The sequence below is a fragment of the Phyllobates terribilis genome, unplaced genomic scaffold, assembly GCF_046119375.1.
Source record: "Phyllobates terribilis strain yellow unplaced genomic scaffold, ASM4611937v1 Scaffold_4__5_contigs__length_816908805, whole genome shotgun sequence".
Lineage (NCBI taxonomy): Eukaryota > Metazoa > Chordata > Amphibia > Anura > Dendrobatidae > Phyllobates > Phyllobates terribilis.
The window spans coordinates 625,275,783-625,297,834 of NW_027362764.1; the positions used below are offsets into that span (position 1 = coordinate 625,275,783).

General features: G+C 42.0%; 1 protein-coding gene across 1 annotated transcript in view; it reads right to left on the reverse strand.

The window, feature by feature from the left end:
* The window catches only part of NSMAF (neutral sphingomyelinase activation associated factor), a 121,449-nt gene that overhangs the window by 85,493 nt on the left and 13,904 nt on the right, over positions 1 to 22,052 (reverse strand). The window contains exon 2 of the mRNA XM_073679332.1: positions 6,702 to 6,791. Coding sequence (XP_073535433.1) covers positions 6,702 to 6,791 — 90 coding nt within the window. The remainder of the gene's footprint in view (positions 1 to 6,701; positions 6,792 to 22,052) is intronic.

Here is a 22,052-nt window from a genome sequence, read left to right on the forward strand (position 1 = left end):
TAAGCTCACATCTCAGAGTCCTTATCATACAATTCTTATTTCATATAGCTTGTCCCGAATTGCTTTGTTACATTCCATGTGGGACTGTACTTCTATAATGCTGCCCATTCATAAGCCGGCAGCAACACTCAAAAGGAAAGAACACGCAGCCACTATAGCTAAGAGCAGTTTTCTCAGTTTGAGGTCACGTTCACAAGTTCAGTATTTTACATCAGTATTTGTTCCACTCCTGGTTTTGGCTTACAATCAGAGGAAAAGTATAATAGAAACACGTCACCACTTCTGTATTTATCACCCACTCCTGGTTTTGGCTTACAAATACTGATGTAAAATACTGAAGGTGTCCTTACATGTATAATGACAGACAGCCTGATCTCCCACATGAAGCACAGAAGCAATATGTCAGAGAAGGTCCCAGTGCCATTGAGTTTAACTGTGTCACATTACAAACAGTTCTATCAGATCTCCTCCTCTCATAGCACTGTCACCTCTGCTGCACTTCCCACACTGCCTGTCCGGATAGGAGAGTTCAAAGCATCAATATCACACTTATGTCTGCTATGCTCAACTTCTAATTGCTCTGCAGTGAGATCAGAGCAGGGTGTTATTATAGCTCACACAGGAGTAGCCCAGAACAGGCAGGTTACTACTATATGAGATGTAATGGCAGCCTTGATCTCACAGAGCCTTTACAGGATGCTTGAGAACAGCAGACATGGGAGTGTATTAGTAATCAAACTTATCAGCTCTCTGGATTATGAAGGGTTTGTTATGTGACACAGCTAAACTCAGCTGCAGTGCCCCTCCCCCCACACTGACTCATGGAGAAAATTAGAGCAGAGCTGTATCACTACATCTTACACACTGAGAAACCTGCTCCAAGCTATGGTGGGGGTGCCGTTATCCTGCTTTGTTGGGGTCTGTGTCATACAGGGAGAAGTACAAGCCCACAGTGAAAACAACCACTTGGACTCTATCCGTAGGTTCTCGTAATGTAAAAGCGGCAAAAGTGCACCATCAGATGTACAGAGTCACTGGAAGCACCTGAATCCTTGCTGCCCGTACGGTGTGTAGAAGTCCATGGGGCTGAGGAGGTTATTTTAGGTTGCGGGAGCGTCCTCCCGTTTTGCCTGCGGCAAAGTGCGCTCCGTCTGGCAGCGCTAGCAGGACATGTGATCAAACCAAGTGATGATGGCGTGTGACGCCACAGTCGACGGAGTACCAAAAGAGCCAGAATGTTTACATCCGATGGTGCACTTCTGTCGCCTTTGCATTAAGAGAACCTACGGATAGACATTGCTGCTTTACCCAGCAGTTATCTTAATTTATATGGACTTGAGTATTTTACCAGTGTACCTTACCTGTACTTGACTTGGCATTTATTGTTTTATATGTAAATTACTCAATTTTTTTGTATACATTTTTAAAAATTATTAAATATTACCCATGACTAAAATGATCACTTCATTAGCACAGGGCAAACTGCACCTTACGTCATACCGTGCATAGTGTCCACCCAATAATAGACTTCTCTCTCAGGACTATTAATAGAGGTATTTTGGTTTCTAAACAACAAGCTATTGGGGTAACCACGAGATCAATCAAATTTTAAGCAAGATAGTTAAAATATAACATTTATTAGATATATATTAAAATTTTCCACGTTTTAAATAAAAAAAGACCCTAATGGGCCAAATAATGAACCCTGGGTCTTCTGATACCATACATAGTTTATAATTGTGTATACATGCAAACCACATCTCAAAATGCCAAATACCAAGTATGTAGGGTTTAGAAAAGACAACCTCAATTCATCCAGAGCATTGAGGATCATACAATTAAATATTACCCTTACTAGTATTGGTTAACATTTCTAATAACAATCATCTAGAGATACCATGTATGCGCTCCGAACATTAGGTATATAATGAAATCCCACATGCCCTTAAACAAAAAAGGTACCATGGACTATACAGTAAAAATCCCACATGACCTCAATTCAAAAAGGTATCGTGAACTATATCAGGGAAAATCAACAAATCCTCACTGAAAGAATCCTTCGGGTTGTTGTAATACCAAGCAAAATGAAACAATCTCACCCAATCCTAAAGTGCATCATGGCTTAATTCATCCTGGTGTAATATCATTATATTCTTCATGACCAAAACATATTTGAGGTATCCTGCTCCCAACACGTTTCATCCTAAAATAGATTCATCAGGGGAGACTGAAAAAGGGGCTGAGGGTCTCCACCATTCCAAACAGCCCATATCCTCCTCTCAAAAGACCCAGGATTCCACCTGTCGCCTCCTACACAGTGTCGCCTTTAAACTGCCGCGCCGAACACCACGCCGTTACGTCACTTCCGGTCACGTGGGCTAGTATATCCGGTATCTGGAACGCAAACCATCGGGTGGACCGCATACGGGATCCCGCCGACGTCACATCCGGTGACGTTCTTCCCGTTTCCGGTTACTGGAACGCATGTATGCATCAATGAGGCACTCACACTAGCGCTTCAATAAGACCAAAACCGCCGATCCTAAGCTAGACTCCACACAGCGGTGGTTAGGGAGGGAGGAACAAAGTAATCCACTACCACAGTCCACTACCACTAGCTAAACATGTCAACACCATGCATGAGGGCAAAGTTGATTCGGTCAGATTCATAGGTATTGATAAGGTCAAGTTTCCACGGAGAGGAGGGAATTGGGATAAGGCTCTACTTCAAAGAGAGGCCAAATGGATACATTATCTATGTACACTGGCACCTAGTGGACTGAATGAACAAATCTCGTATAAATGTTTCCTATAGGTCGAGGGACTATCTAGGGAAAGGAGTGTAGGGACAGCCGACGCTGAGTGGGGGCGCCACTGCGCAGGTCTAGGGTGATAACCTCCGCTGTCATGTAGGGATTGGGGCCTAGGGCCAGTGTAGAAAAGATTGTGTGCCATGCCGTATCCTTTTGGCCTTTTTTATGGGGTCTTTTTTCGCCAGGGTTTCCTTCATTCAATTTTAGAAATATACCATTTATTTGTCTACCCTATGGTGTGTGTTGTTCTCTCTACCCCGTATTTCAGATGCTGACCCTTGGTTTAGTCTTTTGGGCAATGTTCCAAATGGTTTGTTGCGGACAAATATGTGTTGGTCTTAGCCCCCTATTCATGCCTGCTTAGCTGTCTGGTGAAGATAGCCCTATGGTGGGAGACCATGCTTAACCCTTAAGGGGTGGGACGATGGATGCTTCCTTTTTGTTTAAAGAGTTGAATTGCTATAGATAATTTGGTCCCATCATCTAATATGTTGCTGCATGATTATAGTGGCGAATATATCTGAATATGGAGGTGAGGAGGTATATTATACCTCCCAGTTTTTTGTTGTTTTTTTTTGACTGTGGTAGTGGATTACTTTGTTCCTCCCTCCCTAACCACCGCTGTGTGGAGTCCAGTTTAGGATCGGTGGTTTTGGTCTTATTGAAGCGCTAGTGTGAGTGCCTGAGATGCGCCTCATTGATGCATACATGCGTTCCAGTAACCGGAAACAGGAAGGACGTCACCGGATGTGACGTCGGCGGGATCCCGTATGCAGTCCACCCGATGGTTTGCGTTCCAGATACCGGATATACCAGTCCACGTGACCGGAAGTGACGTAACGGTGTGGTGTTCGGCGCGGCAATTTAAAGGAGACAGGGTGTAGGAGGCGACAGGTGGAATCCTGGGTCTTTTGAGAGGAGGATATGGGCTGTTTGGAATGGTGGAGACCCTCAGCCCCTTTTTCAGTCTCCCCTGATGAATCTATTTTAGGAGGAAACGCGTTGGGAGCAGGATACCTCAAATATGTTTTGGTCATGAAGAATATAAGGATATTACACCAGGATGAATTAAGCCATGATGCACTTTAGGATTGGGTGAGATTGTTTCATTTTGCTTGGTATAACAACAACCCGAAGGATTCTTTCAGTGAGGCTTTGTTGATTTTCCCTGATATAGTCCACGATACCTTTTTGAATTAAGGTCATGTGGGATTTCATTACAGTCATATGAAAAAGTTTGGGCACCCCTATTAATCTTAAGCTTAATGTTTTATAAAAATTGGTGTTTTTGCAACAGCTATTTCAGTTTGATATATGTAATAACTGTTGGACACAGTAATGTTTCTGCCTTGAAATGAGGTTTATTGTACTAACAGAAAATGTGCAATCTGCATTCAAACAAAATTTGACAGGTGCATAAGTATGGGCACCTCACCAGAAAAGTGACATTAATATTTAGTAGATCCTCCTTTTGCAAAAATAACAGCCTCTAGTCGCTTCCTGTAGCTTTTAATGAGTTCCTGGAACCTGGATTAAGGTATTTTTGACCATTCCTCTTTACAAAACAATTCCAGTTCAGTTAAGTTTGATGGTCGCCGAGCATGGATAGCCCTCTTCGAATGATCCCACAGATGTTCAATGATATTCAGGTCTGGGGACTGGGATGGCCATTCCAGAACATTGTAATTGTTCCTCTGCATGAATGCCTGAGTAGATTTGGAGCGGTGTTTTGGATCATTGTCTTGCTGAAAGATCCATCCCCTGCGTAGCTTCAACTTTATCACTGATTCTTGAACATTATTGCCAAGAATCTGCTGATACTGAGTGGAATCCATGCGTCCCTCAACTTTAACAAGATTCCTGGTGCCGGCATTGGCCACACAGCCCCAAAGCATGATGGAACCTCCACCAAATTTTACTGTGGGTAGCAAGTGTTTGTCTTGGAATGCTGTGTTTTTTTGCCACCATGCATAACGCCTTTTTGTATGACCAAACAACTCAATCTTGGTTTCATCAGTCCACAGGACCTTCTTCCAAAAAGAAATTGGCTTCTCCAAATGTGTTTTTGCATACCTCAGCCGACTCTGTTTGTGGCGTGCTTGCAGAAACGGCTTCTTTCGCATCACTCTCCCATACAGCTTCTCCTTGTGCAAAGTGCATTGTATAGTTGACCGATGCACAGTGACACCATCTGCAGCAAATTGATGCTGCAGCTCTCTGGAGGTGGTCTGAGGATTGTCCTTGACTGATCTCACCATTCTTCTTCTCTGCCTTTCTGATGTTTTTCTTGGCCTGCCATTTCTGGCCTTAACAAGAACAGTCCCTGTGTTCTTCCATTTCCTTACTATGATCCTCACAGTGGAAACTGACAGGTTAAATCTCTGAGACAGCTTTTTGTATCCTTCCCCTGAACAACTATGTTGAATAATCGTTGTTTTCAGATCATTTGACAGTTGTTTTGAGGAGCCCATGATGCCACTCTTCACAGGAGATTCAAACAGGAGAACAACTTGCAAGTGGCCACTTTAAGTAGCTTTTCTCATGATTGCATACACCCGGCTATGAAGTTCAAAGCTCAATGAGGTTACAAAACCAAAAAAAGTGCTTTAGTAAGTCAGTAAAAAGTAGGTAGGAGTATTTAAAACAAGAAAATGATAAGGGTGCCCATACTTATGCACCTGTCAAATTTTGTTTGAATGCAGATTGCACATTTTCTGTTAGTACAATAAACCTCATTTCAAGGCAGAAACATTACTGTGTCCAACAGTTATTACATATATCAAACTGAAATAGCTGTTGCAAAAACACCAATTTTTATAAAACATTAAGCTCAAGATTAATAGGGGTGCCCAAACTTTTTCATATGACTGTATATACCTAATGTTAGGAGCGCATACATGGTATCTCTAGATGATTGTTATTAGAAATGTTAACCAATACTAGTAAGGGTAATATTTAATTGTATGATCCTCAATGCTCTGGATGAATTGAGGTTGTCTTTTCTAAACCCTACATACTTGGTATTTGGCATTTTGAGGTGTGGTTTGCATGTATACACAATTATAAACTATGTATGGTATCAGAAGACCCAGGGTTCATTATTTGGCCCATTAGGGTCTTTTTTATTTAAAAAGGTGGAAAATTTTAATATATATCTAATAAATGTTATATTATAACTAGTTTTGGTTTCTATCTGCACATGTGTTACTGGATACAGTGTCCTTATATACAGTGGTAATTGCAAGCGCGGTAGTGATAGAAATAAATAGCTACCTAATTGTGTAACGGTCAGCGCACAAATCCGTTTTTTTTCCTACCTGCAGCCTCTCCTGAGGACCAAGAAGAAGCGCCAGTGTTTATACCTCATGCATTTTGTTACCACTTATGCACAGGTGCTGGACCTATTCACTGCCAGCGCAGAATTTGTAAAAAAGACGTCCATCTTCATTACATAGACATGGAGATTGCCCCATTCATTATTTGCCCATTAAAAAGATGTAAGAACTTCTGCACTTCCCAGGTTAATGGCACAAGTTAATTCAATTGCTACATTTTTGCCTATGAAGTGAGCAAAACCTTTTAAGAGCATGGTCTGCTCTGTCCAGACTATGCACTGACTATCACTGATCTTGTTTTTGGACACTGAGGTATTAGTTAGAAATATATGTTGGGGAATACTGCTATCAGAAACCTCCATTTTCAATTTTTATTGATCCCCAGTTTTTATAGACTATACTTTCTAATACAGTGGTAAAAAAAAAAAAAAAAAAAAAATCACATATGCCCATGCATAGTGTCACAATTTAAAGGGGCCGATGGACAAATAAGAGGTAATCAATCTGCAGTCCTCTATAGCTTTTGTCATTTCCAATGTTAATACCGCCTTACCTTTCTATCGCATCCCCTGCTTTAGTAATGTGATGTGCTAGATGCTGCTCAAAAAAGTATTCCTCCAAGTCCAAAAGTAACAAAGAAAACCTGCAAAATGTAGAGAATACACAATATATCATGAGACCTATATTATATATTATTCATTACACTTCAGAACTAGTAAGACACTGACAATATACACCTATACCGAAGAAACCATCCTTCGAACCGACCTCTAAATTCAGCTATCGTCCCATATTGCTGCTCCCATTCGCCTCCAAACTCCTTGAACAGCATGTTCATGCTGAACTTTCCTCCCATTTCTCATCTAACCCACTCTTTTACAACCTATAGTCTGGCTTCCGTCCGTTCCGTCTGGCTTCACTCCACTGAAACTGCCATAACCAAAATTACTAACGACTTACTCCCAAAGCTAACAGACACTTCTCTATACTCATCATTCCAGACCTGTCCTCTGCCTTTGACACAGTCGACCACTCACTTTTACTACAAATCCTCTCTTCCCTTGGTGTCAAAGACCTTTCCCTCTCCTGGATTTTCTCATACCTTTCTAAATTGCACATTTAGCGTCAACCAGTCCCATACTACCTCGTCATCCTACCCGCTTGTCAGTGTCCCTCAAGGCTCTGTCCTGGGACCCCTACTCTTCTCAATCTATACCTTTGGCAGCTCAAAGTCCCATGGCTTCCAGTACCACCTATATGCGGAAGACACTCAGATCTACCTCTCTGGCCCAGACGTGACCTCTCTGCTGTTCAGAATCCCAGAGTGTCCATCAGCCATTTCCTTCTCATTCTCCTCTTGATTCCTAAAACCTAGCTGATCCAGCCATCACAAGAAATGAAATCACACTTTCTCCTGTACAGGAAGCCCGCTATCTTGGACTAACCTTCGACTCTGCCCTGTCCTTCAAACCGCACATCCAAGCTCTTGCCGCCTTCAACTCAAAAATATTTCCAAAATCCGTCCTTTCCTCAACTCTCAATCTACCAAAATATTAGTGCATGTCCTCATCATCTCCTGCGATATCCTCATCTGTGACCTCCCTGCTAACACTCTCGCACCTCTCCAGTCCGTCCTTAACTCAGCTTCCCGACTAATCCACTTCTACATTTTGGGCATCCCTTCATTGGCTCCCAATTTCCCAACGTATCCAGTTCAAGCTACTGACATTGACCTACAAAGCCATCTATAATTTGTCTCCTCCATATATCTCCACACTAATGCCCAACATGTTATCTCTGGTCCCCCTTCAAGACCTCTGTCTCCTCTACACTCGGATGTTCCTCACCCAATTGCCACAAAAACTTTTCCCAAATATCTCCCATCCTCTGGAATTTTGTGCCCCAACATGTTCGATTAATTATCTGCCATACTCAGAACTTTCAGACAGATCTTGAAAACGTATCTCTTCAAGAAAGCTTACAGCCTGCAATGACCCTCCTCACCACCACAGCAGCTGCCACAATCTCCCTAAACTTCTGTCTCCTTCCTCATGAGAGGATGATAGGAGTTATACTTCACCCAAGACTACGATGTAAGACACAGATGAAGTTATTCTTCCCTTATCTGGACATTTGGACTGACGCCCAGAAATTAGATTGCAACTTGTTTTTAGCTGTCTCAGCAACCTTCTACTGCTATGAACTATCACTTTTCTGTTTATGAAACTTTCTTATCAACATTCCACTGTTATGAATCATCACTTCACTGTTTGTGAAACAAAGGCATTTTACTGCGCATGTGTGACAAAAAAACTAAGATTATTAGTATAAATAAAGGGACAGCACCTATAGAGGCAGACGCGCTCAGGGGCTTCCCAGTACTTGATTATACACTACGTGTCTGTGTATTTCTTGTTACGGGGATACCCCGACTCCAACAAGGACCCTCCATGGCTGAATGATCCTAACATTTCCTGGCGCCCGAAACAGGGACCCGAGGTCTGCGTATTCCTTCAAGTTCATCGACCGGCACGAGTAACCGCTGAGATTGGGACATCGGAACAGCAGATGACAAACCTGGCCAGGTAAGAGACACTGTTAGTTCTCTTACATCTGCTCTGCGATAGTCCGTAAATTTCATGCATATCTTGTGTTGGGATTGAGGAACTAGTAGAGAAGGATACCTATAGCTCGGGTCATTCATGTATATACTGTAGGATCTGCCGAAGGAGAGGTCAGAGAAGGTTATGAAACGGATGGTATGAAAGAGATGTGGATGTCGGGAATAGCCTCATAAGCCGCACTAAGGTAGATGACATAAGTATTACGGAGATTGCCTAACTGAGTCATAAGGTTGTGTCCTTTCGGGGAAACCTTCGCTCACGCTTAACTCCCAAACCTTTGTCCTCCTTTTTGACGGATAAGAGATTGACAGAATGAGCCCATGGAAGTAATGATAATACTCCAGGGACACGATATATAATGGAGACTGTATGGTTCATTTTATGTATTGTTGGTCTTGCCCTTGTTGCCATATATATATGTGTGTTAGAATTACTCTACACTTCAGACAAAACGGTCCAGAGAAACCGTTTCAGATACTGGCTCCTTAGGACAGAATAGGTAACGAGGAAAGGTAAAATATAGAATATATTTTATCTAACCCAAAAAGCCTCCTAAGGTAGGAATAGTCAGGAAAAATGGGCAACAATGGCTCCTTAGGACAGAATAGGTAACGAGGAAAGGTAAAATATAGAATATATTTTATCTAACCCAAAAAGCCTCCTAAGGTAAGAATAGTCAGGAAAAATGGGCAACAAACAGACTAAGACCACAAATGATGAACAAGATGTCTATACAATCGTGAAAGAAAGGTGTGGTGTAGAAGCAACTAAGAATTTAGGGAAAGTTTGCAAAACTTTTCAGGTAGCAAGGCATGACAGGTTTAACAGGAAACTATGGGAGGACATTGGATTAGAGAATGCAGGAAAAAAGCCAGGGATATAGAAGATGGTACCTATGTCCCAAGAGAATCACAAGAAAAGACAGTACAGGCTTCTGCTCCTGCAGCAAGCGAGTGACTAGACGTGATGCAAACCACTTTGACTGGAAGGCGCCCAATAATTCAGGTAAAAGTAGCAGGAAAACAATGCCCTTTTCTAATAGATACCGGAGCAACTTCCTCCGTCCTCAATGAAGACGCCTTACCAAATGCTGATTGTTTATCAGATGATGTAACCTATACCGAAGGGTATGATGGAGGAATCAGGCCACTCCCATATAGTATTCCCCTTGAAACAAAGATAGGATCTAAAATATTTTTATCTAAATTTCTTTTTGTCAAAGGGGCACCTACTTGTCTTCTAGGTACAGACCTATTAAAGCAGACAGAAATGAATATCCAATTTTTGGAGGATGGTAGAGTCCAAATTTTGGTGCCTGATGACCAAGAGTCTCTAGAAAACATTGTAAAAGTCCAAGCCTTAGAGGATGAGAAAGATCCTGCCCCTACCCAAATTATTTTAGATCTTTCTGAGGTACCAGAAAAATTATGGGCACAACATGACACCGATGTAGGACTAATGCCAATAGCTCCAGTAAAAGTCACTCCTGTTCCAGGTGTGACACTACCCCAATTGAGACAGTATCCTATTAGTGCCCAACAAGAACACGCCATAGGAGAACAGATAAAAGATTATCTAAAAACTGGAGTACTGATAGAAGTAAAGTCACCAGCCAATACACCGTTGTACCCCGTAAAAAAGAAATCTACTGAGGGGTCAGCTGCTAGGTACCGGATGGTACATGATTTAAGAGAGATAAATAAAATTTTGGAACCTATTACTCCTGTTGTGCCAAATCCACACACGTTGCTATCACAGATCCCAGCAACAGCACAAGTATTTTCTGTCATAGACTTATCAAATGCATTTTTTTCAGTACCATTACACCCAGACTGTTACAAACTGTTTGCATTTACATTTAAGAATAGACAGTTAGCATGGACAAGATTACCACAGGGTATGATACATTCACCTACCTTGTACTCAGAAGCTATGAGATCAGTTCTTCAAAATTTCAAACCTACGGATGAGGTTGTAATTCTTCAATATGTTGATGACCTATTATTATGTGCCCCTGCTCAAGAGTCCGCAAACAGCAACACAATAAGATTGTTAATATTTCTAGCAGACATGGGCTGTAAAGTTAACAAGAAAAAAGTACAACTTTGTATGACTACGGTAGTATTTCTAGGACACTGCATTTCACAAGGTATTCGGCACCTCACCGCCAACAGACTAAAAATCATTAGAGATCTTGTTCCTCCCAAGAACTACAAAACATTAAGAGCATTTTTGGGAATAGTATCACACTGCAGACAATGGGTTATACATGCTAGTCAGCTTATGCAACCTCTATATGATTGTTTAAAAATCGAGCCTTTTCAGTTAACTGAATCAGCGCTCATAGCCTTTCAAGACCTCAAGAAAGGTCTCATGTCAGCCCCGGCCTTGGGAATCCCAGACTACGCCAAACCATTCCAATTAATGGCTGCGGAAATGTCTAACTCATGCTACAGGAGTACTAACACAGAAACATGAAAATAAACAAAGACCTGTCGCATACTATTCTGCTCAATTAGATAATGTTACCAAAGCTGCACCATCATGTGTCAGAGTAGTAGCAGCTGTCTCTCTTTTGGTAGAAAAAGCCTCAGAAATAGTACTAGACCATGCCTTAATAGTACAAACTACACATGATGTACATGGCATACTGAATCAGGTATTGCCAAAACACATTTCAATGGCTAGACATCTTAGATTACAATGCTCCTTACTAATGCCACCAAACCTCACTTTTCGCCGCATATTGTCTCTAAATTTAGCCACTGACAAATGATTAGACAAATCCTAGAATCAGCTGCCTCAACCAAACAAGTAGCAGTAATAAAAGTACCTGCACATGTAAGACTCGACACCGAGATAGCTAGGGGTAATGACCGAGCCGACAAGGCTGCTAAGCGAGCTGCAGTAAAACCTCTGACAACTGACCACACTATTAGTGCAGTATCAGAATTTGACTTAATTACACGGCTCAAAGAAGCCCACCAGCAGGTGAGTAGAGAAGAAAAAGAAGAGTGGCAGAAACAGGGGGCAGAAGAAAAAGAAGGACTATGGAGAAAAGGAGATGAGCTTTGTCTCCCCCGAGCGTGGTACCCTGTTGTGGTCAGTGAAGCCCACGGACCTACACATGTGTCTGCAAACGGTATGATACAGAGGGTCAGACAGAAGTGGTTAGCCCCAGGGTTCGGCCAGGTAGCTCGAGCAAAATGTGGTTCTTGTGAAATCTGTTTAGCCCACAATCCAGGACAGACTGTTAAGACCCCCCAGAAGCACCATGTAAGACCACTATATCCGTTCCAGAGACTTCAGATCGATTACATCCAGATGCCTAAGCATGGACACTATGAGTATGTACTGGTATGTGTGGACATGTTTTCGGGGTGGCCAGAGGCTTATCCAGTTCATACAGCCACGGCTAAAGTCACTGCAGTAAAAATAGCACATGAACTGGTACCCCGTTATGGTATCCCAGAAGTGATCGAGTCAGATAGAGGTACACATTTTACTGGAGAGATCTTTCAGAATGTAATGAAAATGTTGTGTATAAAAAGTGAACTACACACCCCTTACCACCCACAGAGTTCTGGTAAGGTTGAGAGAATGAATGGAACACTTAAGTTAAAAATACAGAAAGCCATGGCAGAAACACAGAAACCATGGACTGAGTGTCTCCCAATAGCATTGTATTCAGTCAGAAACACCCCCCAGGGAAAGAGCAAACTCACCCCCCATGAAATATTGTTTGGTAGAGTTGCCAATACAGGATTGTATTTCCCACAGACTTTAATGTTAGAAACTGAAAGCTTAACTGCTTATGTACAAAATTTATGTAAGCATGTGTCTAAAATACACTCTTTAGTGTTCTCTTCCATTCCAGATCCAGATTCCATCGAGGGAACGCACAAGCTGCAACCAGGAGACGAAGTTTACGTAAAAAGACATAACAGAAGAACGCTAGAACCCAGATTTGAGGGTCCATATCAGGTGTTATTGACAACTCCAACTGCAGTAAAATTGGAAGGAAAATCAGCATGGGTACATGCAAGCCATTGCAAAAAGAAATAGTGGTGATTGTACTTGTGTTAGCTATAACGATAGATCAGGGAGACCTGTGGGATAAACTAAGTTCCCCAAAACCTGCAGATAATAAATTTATAAAACATCATGAGACATTGGTAAACGGGCTGCTCGATGGCGGACAGAAAATAGCAGACTGTTGGATTTGTACGCATTCTCCAATATCAGCCACGAGCATACCCTTCCTGGCCGTACCCATGACCCCTGAGGAAGTGTTTACATGGACTAATTGCTCAGACAAATTAGCAAATAACCAAACCGTTAATTCTAGATTATGGAACACCACTGTTGCCATCCCAGTTGTGGGGTGGGTGGGATTTCCCTGGTGGCAAGGTAATATGACCGGAAAAATAAACAACTTACAATATTTAGCGTTTAAAGGAGGTGTATGGGTTCCTAGAAATAAGACGGGACTAACAGACTTAGGGTTAATTCCTACAGAAAATATACAACTCAGTTTTAGTAGCACAGTATCTTCTTCTCAACCTTTAAACCTGATATAGTAGAAAAATACATACACAATAATGGTTGGAAATATTCACAATTATTCCCCGATGGAAACAATGATACATGTTCAAAGATACCAGGTAATATATTATGTAATGAGTCAAGTGCATATGACCCAGGTACACCGACTTGTGAAAATCCAGATGCAGGATACTGTAGTCCATTAGGTCAAAAACCCCCTTGGTGTATACTTCAGAATGTATCTAAATTTTTAGATTTGGTACATAGGTTGGTGCTCCAACACTCTGCAATATGGGATCTGCCTGAAGGAACCTTCTGGATTTGTGGAAATGGAGCATACAAATGGCTCCCAGTAGGAATAAAAGGTGCATGTACTCTAGGACGCTTAACACCGGCCACATTTATAGTTCAGAATCAGCAGGTAGATATGCAAGCAGTACCTAAACACACACTATACAAAAGAGCAGCCGACAACTCGCCTAGACCTTCAGGTAGGCCACATGTGGTCCAAATGGGAATTCCTAATAAAATATTCAGCACTTTCTTTGTGTATCCAATGTTGATGCAGATGTGGGATAAATTAGTTCAGGCCACCGACTATCTAGATGATCAGATATGGGATATTATGGATATACTTAATACTAGTATAGCTGTCCAAAATCAACTTATAATTGTTACTAATCAACATACTGTAGTGTTAGACTACCTAACTGCGGCCCAGGGAGGAATGTGTCAAATTATTGGTCCAACCTGTTGTCATTACATAGATCCAAACAGTACAATGAGTATGAGGTTCAAGCTGGCAGATATACAACGATTACGGGATGAATATGACAGACACAATGACCAAAATAAAGATAGCTGGTGGTCAGACACCTTCTCCTTTCTCAACCCAAAGAACTGGTTTAAGGGTATTGGAGGTTGGGTGGCTGGAATTCTGCAAGGTATATTACAGATTGTGCTAATTATAGTAGTCATATATGTAGTGTTTAAAATAGGATTAAAAATTATTTTAATATGCATAAATAAGCTTTGTAACACGGACTCAAGAATATGAAAGAAAAGAACTCCCGGACCAGGTTTTCTACCAAAAGTCCATAAGGAAGAATCAAAGGGGGGACTGAGAGGATGATAGGAGTTATACTTCACCCAAGACTACGATGTAAGACACAGATGAAGTTATTCTTCCCTTATCTGGACATTTGGACTGACGCCCAGAAATTAGATTGTAACTTGTTTTTAGCTGTCTCAGCAACCTTCTACTGCTATGAACTATCACTTTTCTGTTTATGAAACTTTCTTATCAACATTCCACTGTTATGAATCATCACTTCACTGCTTGTGAAACAAAGGCATTTTACTGCGCATGTGTGACAAAAAAACTAAGATTATTAGTATAAATAAAGGGACAGCACCTATAGAGGCAGACGCGCTCAGGGGCTTCCCAGTACTTGATTATACACTACGTGTCTGTGTATTTCTTGTTACGGGGATACCCCGACTCCAACAAGGACCCTCCATGGCTGAATGATCCTAACACTCATTACCCTGTATACTGTGAGCCCAAAAAGGAAGGGCCCTCTCCTTTCTGTACCAGTCTGCTATTGTTAGTTTATTGACCAATTTATATTGGTATTTTGTATGCAACCCCCTTCTCATGTACAGCAACATGGAATCAATGGTGCTTTAAAAATAAATATTATTCACTATCATTTACATTACTTTATAAAAAAAATTACTGCAAAAGAACAAAGATTCTAACATCTCATGCATGTGGTTGGATCATTTGTCTCATAAAATCCACAATACTCCACTTCCTTTTGTGCTGCTGAATGTAGCTAGAGGGGGTGTAGTAAATACAGACTTAATTTAATGGAACCAGTAAGAATGGTCTTCACTACAAATCCCGTACTGAGGGCCATGGCCTGCCAGCAGGGAGGTGGGAACGCACCATTGATGGCTGTTGTCCAAGTGGTAACTTAGCCGACAGCTTTACCTCCCATTCACCATTCGAGCCAATAGGAAGACAGGCTGCCTGATAGACTTTAGATGGATGTTGGCTATGACTAGATTAACATTTACGTATGTGAACTATGCAGGGGATTTATCGTACATTATGTCATAAAATGGGCTTGACCAGACAAATTATCAGCATCATTCTTTTACAATGTGTAATGTTTTATGAAATAATGATGTACTTTTGATCATAGCTGTTATGGGTCATTAACAGATTCCTTTTACCTGGTTATTGTCACCTAATGTGAGATCAGCATAAGGTAGAAACAGAGACCCTGATTCCAGTGATGTCATTTACTGGGCTGATTGCTGTAGTGCACATAAAAAGCACTATTTTAGCAGCAGATTTTCACTAGTGGATGAGTAAACGTGCTGCCATGTAGTTCTCCATATTCGTGAGCTCTGTATAACCCCACCCCCACCACTAATTGGCAGCTTTCTGCCTATGCAGAGTGTACACAGAAAGCTGCCAATCAGTGGTGGGGACGGGGTTATAGAGAGCTCAGCATCCAGAGAACTGATGGCTCTGTAGCAGAGAAAACAGTGATCTTATCAAATCGACATTAAGCAGCGAAGTAAGTGAAGCAGAGACCCTGATCTCAGCGATAAATATGTTGATCGCAGATGCGTTTATGGATAGCAATTGTTAATATACAGATCAATACAGTGATATATATATATATATCTCCATCTTCCTCTCTTATATTTATTTTTCTCTCTCTCTGTATATATCTAGAGAAAAATATATATAATCTATTGTTTCTGTATCGATCCTCTTTATTTAGAATTAGCAGCTTCTATTGGTTCCTTATTCAATATTTATACCTATACATTTTAATATTCTGTTTTATTATGATAGATGCACACAAACTATTTTATGAGGTTGATCAAGGGATTTTGCCCACCAACAATATATAAAATGATGTAATTACATACATTTTGTACATACAAACATATGAATTGCATCTGGTGGATATTCCGTGAATTATCCTTATGTGGTAACATATACATTTGAGGTTTTCCCTCAAAGAAAAAAAAAACAAATTGTGTAAATGTGTCATATGGGGTCCCACAAGTTATACAACCCCCCCCCCCAAAAAAAAAACAACATCTTAAAAATAACTTATTATTTAAACACTTAAAAGTATATGAATACATACAACACTCTGAAAAGCAAAAGTTGGACATTGAAGGGTTTTATACAGGGAAAAATACGTTTAGGCTAACAGACCATAGTCGGCCCTAACCGTGGAGGTTAGCACCCTAAATAGTAGACATGGCGTCCCCATTATTTATTTATTTTTTTTTATGTCCTGCACGAGGAATACAAAACAAAGCGAACCCTGGACAGAGTGCTGGGGACTACTGCTTTTGTTATTCCAAGTCTATTCTTAATTTCCCTGGGTTTATTTCTGGCTCAGAAGCCTGACCTTATACATGCGACATGAGAGACTGGTCTTTCTCACACAAGGTCAGCCTTTAATTCAACAATAATTGATGATCTGAGCCAGAGAAGCCGATGGGATCTAAAAGCACACAGTTTATTACTGGAAAGAAAAATTACATCCGGAGACAGCCATTTAATGCAAACATTTGCTCACACTTCTCAAAGTTCATTGCCATTAGCAAATGAGCAAAGGAAGAAACAAATGTAATGGTGAATCACATATCGGGTGCCTCACGCCGGATACACACATCTGTCTTTCGCAGTCCATTCATTGAACAGTAATACATGGAGCGGCCGCTGGGCTCCTGAGTCAAATTTGACAGTCTCATAGGCTTAGGAGGCAGTTGGGTTCAGGTCAGGAGACCCTCAGCCAGTACATGTCTTGCTGTTTGAGTACAGATCGCGAAACACGGAGGCGTGAATCCAGCCTTCTCAAGTAAGCTGACCAAGTGAGAGCAGCCACTAGTCATTGTACGAGGCCACCGCTGTACCTGGCTCTGTACATTGATACATCTGGCCACTGCTGGAGGAGATAACAGCTGATCAATGGGGGTGCCGGACCCCTACGATCAGATATTGATGGACTATCCTACGGATATGTCATCAATATCTTAGCCCTGGAAAACCCCTTTAAGGGTATATTTACATAACGCCTTTTAACTGGGTGTTTGTTTTTTTCCTGCGCCAAAAACGCTGTGTTTCTACAGTATTAGCAAAGTGAGTGAGAATTAAAAAATTCTCACACGCCTGTTTTTTTCCTTGAGTTTTTTTGAGCTGCGGGGCGGTTTTTGAATTCTGCAGCATGTCAATTGTTTCAGCAATTTTCACCCATTCTAATGAATGGAAAAAGAAAAAAAAAAATGCATAAAAATGTAGCAAAAACACGCATACTTTATGCAACAATTTTCCTGGAGAAAAAAAAATGCTGCAAAAACATCACATATGAACATCGCTCTTAGACTAAGTGCCTTCCCCAATACATGTATATTTGTAAGAGGCAAAAATATTTGTGTTCAAGGTATCAATGTATACAGTGGAAGGAAGGAAGGTTCATTGGCACATCCGACCAGTATATGTATAAAAAAAATGTCTTTATTGAAAAAAATAGTTTAACCCCTTTACCCCCCAAGGTGGTTTGCACGTTAATGACCAGGCCAATTTTTACAATTCTGACCACTGTCACTTTATGAGGTAATTACTCTGGAACGCTTCAACGGATCCCGCTGATTCTGAGAATGTTTTTTCATGACATGTTGTACTTCATGATTGTGGTAAAATTTCTTCGATATCACTTGCGTTTATTTGTGAAAAAAACGGAAATTTGGTGAAAATTTTGCAATTTTCAAAATTTGAATTTTTATGCCCTTAAATCAGAGCGATTTGTCACACAAAAGAGTTAATAAATAACATTTCCCACATGTCTACTTTACATCAGCACAATTTTGGAACCAAAATTTTTTTTTATTATTGGGGAGCTATAAGGGTTAAAAGTTGACCAGTGATGTCTCATTTTTCCAACAAAATTTACAAAACAATTTTTTTTTTTTTTAGGGACCACATCATATTTGAAGTCACTTTGAGGGGTCTTTATGACAGAAAATACCCAAAAGTGACACCATTCTAAAAACTGCACCCCTCAAGGTGCTCAAAACCACATTCAAGAACTTTATTAACCCTTCAGGTGCTTCACAGGAATTTTTGGAATGTGGAAGAAAAAAAATGAACATTTAACTTTTTTCACAAAAATGTTACTTTAGACCCAATTTTTATTTATTTATTTTCGCAGGGGTAACAGGAAAAAATGGACCCCAAAATTTGTTGTGCAATTTCCCCTGGGAACGCAGATACTCCATATGTGGGGAAAAACCACTGTTTGGGCGCACGGCAGGGTTCGGAAAGGAAGGAGCGCCATTTGACTTTTTGAATGTAAAATTTGCTTGAATAATTAGTGGACGCCATGTTGCATTTGGAGAGACCCTGATGTGCCTAAACAGTGGAAATCTCCCACAAGTGACACCATTTTGGAAACTACAACCCTCAGGGAACTTATCTAGATGTGTGGTGAGCACCTTGAACCCCCAAGTCCTTTACAGAAGTTTATAACATGAAGCCGTGAAAAAAAAAAAAAACTTTTTCCACAAAAATTATGTTTTAGCCCCAATTCTTTTATTTTCACAAGGGTAAGAGGAGAAAATGGACCGCAAAAACTTTTGTACAATTTCTCCTGAGTACGCCAATACCCCATATGTGAGGAAAATACAGTGTTTGAGCGCACGGCAGAGTTCAGAAGGGAAGGAGCACTGTGCGAATTTTTGAACGCAAAATCGGCTGGAATCAAGAACGGACGCCATTTCGCGTTTGGAGAGCCCCTGATGTGCCTAAATAGTGGAAACCCCCCACAAGTGACCCCATTTTGGAAATTACACCTCTCAAGGATTTTATCAAGGGGTATAGTGAACATTTTGAACCCAGAGGTACGACACAGAATTTGAGAACATTAGGTCATCATATTGAATAAACGTATATTACTTACCGGTAATGTGTTTTTTCGGAACCCAAGACGGCACAACGAGAGAGGGGATCCGCCCTTCAAGGACAGGAAACCTTCAAGATAAAAAGGGCGGCGCCTCTCCCCGCTTCAGTGGATTACAGAGCATGAGAAGACTCTCCGGTTAGAGCACATAATTTTAATAACTATAACGAATTTCACCCATGTGAACACTCAACACCCACCCACCCACGGGAAGGTGTACACCACAGTGACCGGGAGGGAATATAAAGGTGCCGTCATGGGTTCCGAAAAAACACATTACCGGTAAGTAATATACGTGTTTTTCTGTCACTCATGATGGCACAACGAGAGAATTACAGAGAACTAAGTATGTGAGGGAGGGACCACAGCCTGCAGAACCCTTCTCCCAAACGTGAGATCAGAGGAGGCAGAAAGGTCAAGTCTATAGTGATTATAGAAAGTGGACGGAGATTACCATGTGGCCGCCTTACATATTTGCTCAATGGGCACGTCCGCCCTTTCTGCCCAGGAAGCAGCCATGCCCCGAGTAGAGTGGGCTTTCAAATTGTCAGGGGGATCTCTGCCTGACCCCGTGTAGGCCCTCGCAATGGCTTCCCGGATCCACCTTGACAGAGTGCCTTTTGAGACCCTCAATTCCTTTCGGGAGCCCTGGAAGGAGATAAAGAGAGACCTATCCGTCCTCCATGAGCTTGTGGATGCTAAATAATGTATAAGGCATCTCCTGACATCCAAGGTATGAAACCTTTCCTCCTTGCTATTTTTGGGTTCAGGACAGAAGGATGGTAGGGCTATCTCCTGAGACATATGAAACCTAGAAACCACTTTAGGTAGGAAAGCAGGGTCTGGTCTCAAAACTACCCTATCGTCTAGTACTAGGGTAAAAGGTGGATCTGCCGACAAAGCCTGTAACTCACTAACCCTCCGTGCTGATTTTAAGGCCACCAGAAGTATTGTTTTTAGGGTAGTTTTATGGACCCTGAGCTAAGGGGCTCAAAGGGAGAACCTGTTAATGCGTTTAGCACCAAGTTTAAAACCCAAGAAGGGACCCTTACTGTAGGGACTGGATTGGCTCTACTGCATGCCCTCACGCACCTGGAAATCCACTTGTTACCGGCCAGATTATAACTGTATAAGGCTCCCAAGGCAGAGATTTGGACCTTTAAAAAGGTGCTCACCGCTAGCCCCTTTTCTAGCCCCTTTTGGAGAAACTCTAAAATGGCTGTAATGGGAAACCCCCCCCCAGGGAAACTCCCTGAGATGACGACAAAAACTTCTTCCAGACTCTACTGTAAATCTTGGTAGTGATTGGCTTCCTACTCTTTAGAAGAGTAGTGACTAAATTTGATGAGAAACCCCGACCTTCTAGCAACGACCTCTCAAGTTCCAGGCCGCTAAGTGCAATCCTTTCACCTGAGGATGGAATATAGGCCCTTGAGCAAGAAGGTCGGGAATCTCTGGAAGAAACCAGGGGTTCGTGATGGACATGTTTCTTAGCCAGAAAAACCACGGCCTCTTGGGCCAGAAGGGGGCTATGAGGACCACTCGAGCCTGATCCTCCCGAATTTTCCTCAACACCGCTGGAATTAGGCACGTTGGGGGAAAGGCATAGGCCAGACTGAAATCCCACCTGCACTGGAAGGCGTCTACTACTAGCGAGTTCTCTAAGGGATTCAGTGAGCAGAACTTCTTTGCCTTGCTGTTCTGACGGGTTGCAAACAGGTCGACCTCTGGAGACCCCCACATGGCTACTAGCTGGCGGAAGATCAAGAGATTTAAAGCCCATTCTCCCTGTAATAATGGCCTGCGACTTAGAAAGTCTGCCTTCATGTTGTCCTCACCTCTTATATGAAGGGCCCTTAACGAGAGAACTTTTCCCTCTACCAGCGAAAATATTCTCCCCGCAACCTGCATTAGTGACCTTGAACGGGTTCCCCCCTGATGGTTCACATAAGCCACCGCAACCTGGTTGTCGGACAGAATCTTCACGTGATGACCTCCTAGTAGGGGCAAGAAGCTGATCAGTGCTTCCTCTATCGCCCGTAACTCCCACAAATTGGAGGACTCCAGACTCTCCTCCTGTGACCAAGTTCCCTGTATCGGGCAGTTGTCCAAGTGCGCCCCCCACCCCCTGGGGCTGGCGTCTGTAGTAATCACCCTGGTGAATTGGGGAACCCAAGAAACGCCTGTCTGGAACGTGCTTGTCTCCAACCACCAATACAGAGACTGAATCACATTCCGGGGGAGAATTAGCCTGCTTTCTAGATGTCCCCTCAGGATCACTTCGTTTCTTAGTACGTCCCATTGGAACTCTCTTGAATGATATTGGGCCCAGGGTACCGCGGGGATGCAGGAGGAGAGGGATCCCAACAGAGACATTGCCCCCCTGAGAGTCATGACTGGGTCCGCTATTGCTGCTGAAACTAGATTCTTTATTTTCTCCCTCTTTTGGTCGGGGAGGCGGCATTCTTGCCGAATCGAATCCAGCGTAAGGCCCAAAAAGATCTGAGTAGTGAGAGGGATCAATTTGGATTTTTCTAGGTTTAAACACCATCCCAAGTCTTTTAAGATGGTGCATAACTGATCGACCTGGCCCAGACAGTGATCGTATGTTTTGTCCACTATCAGGAAGTCGTCCATATACGGAATGACCAGTCTGTCTTCCTCCCTGAGATGGGCTGTAACCTCCGCTATCAGTTTTGTGAATATGCGGGGCGCCACTGCCAGTCCAAAGGGAAGCGC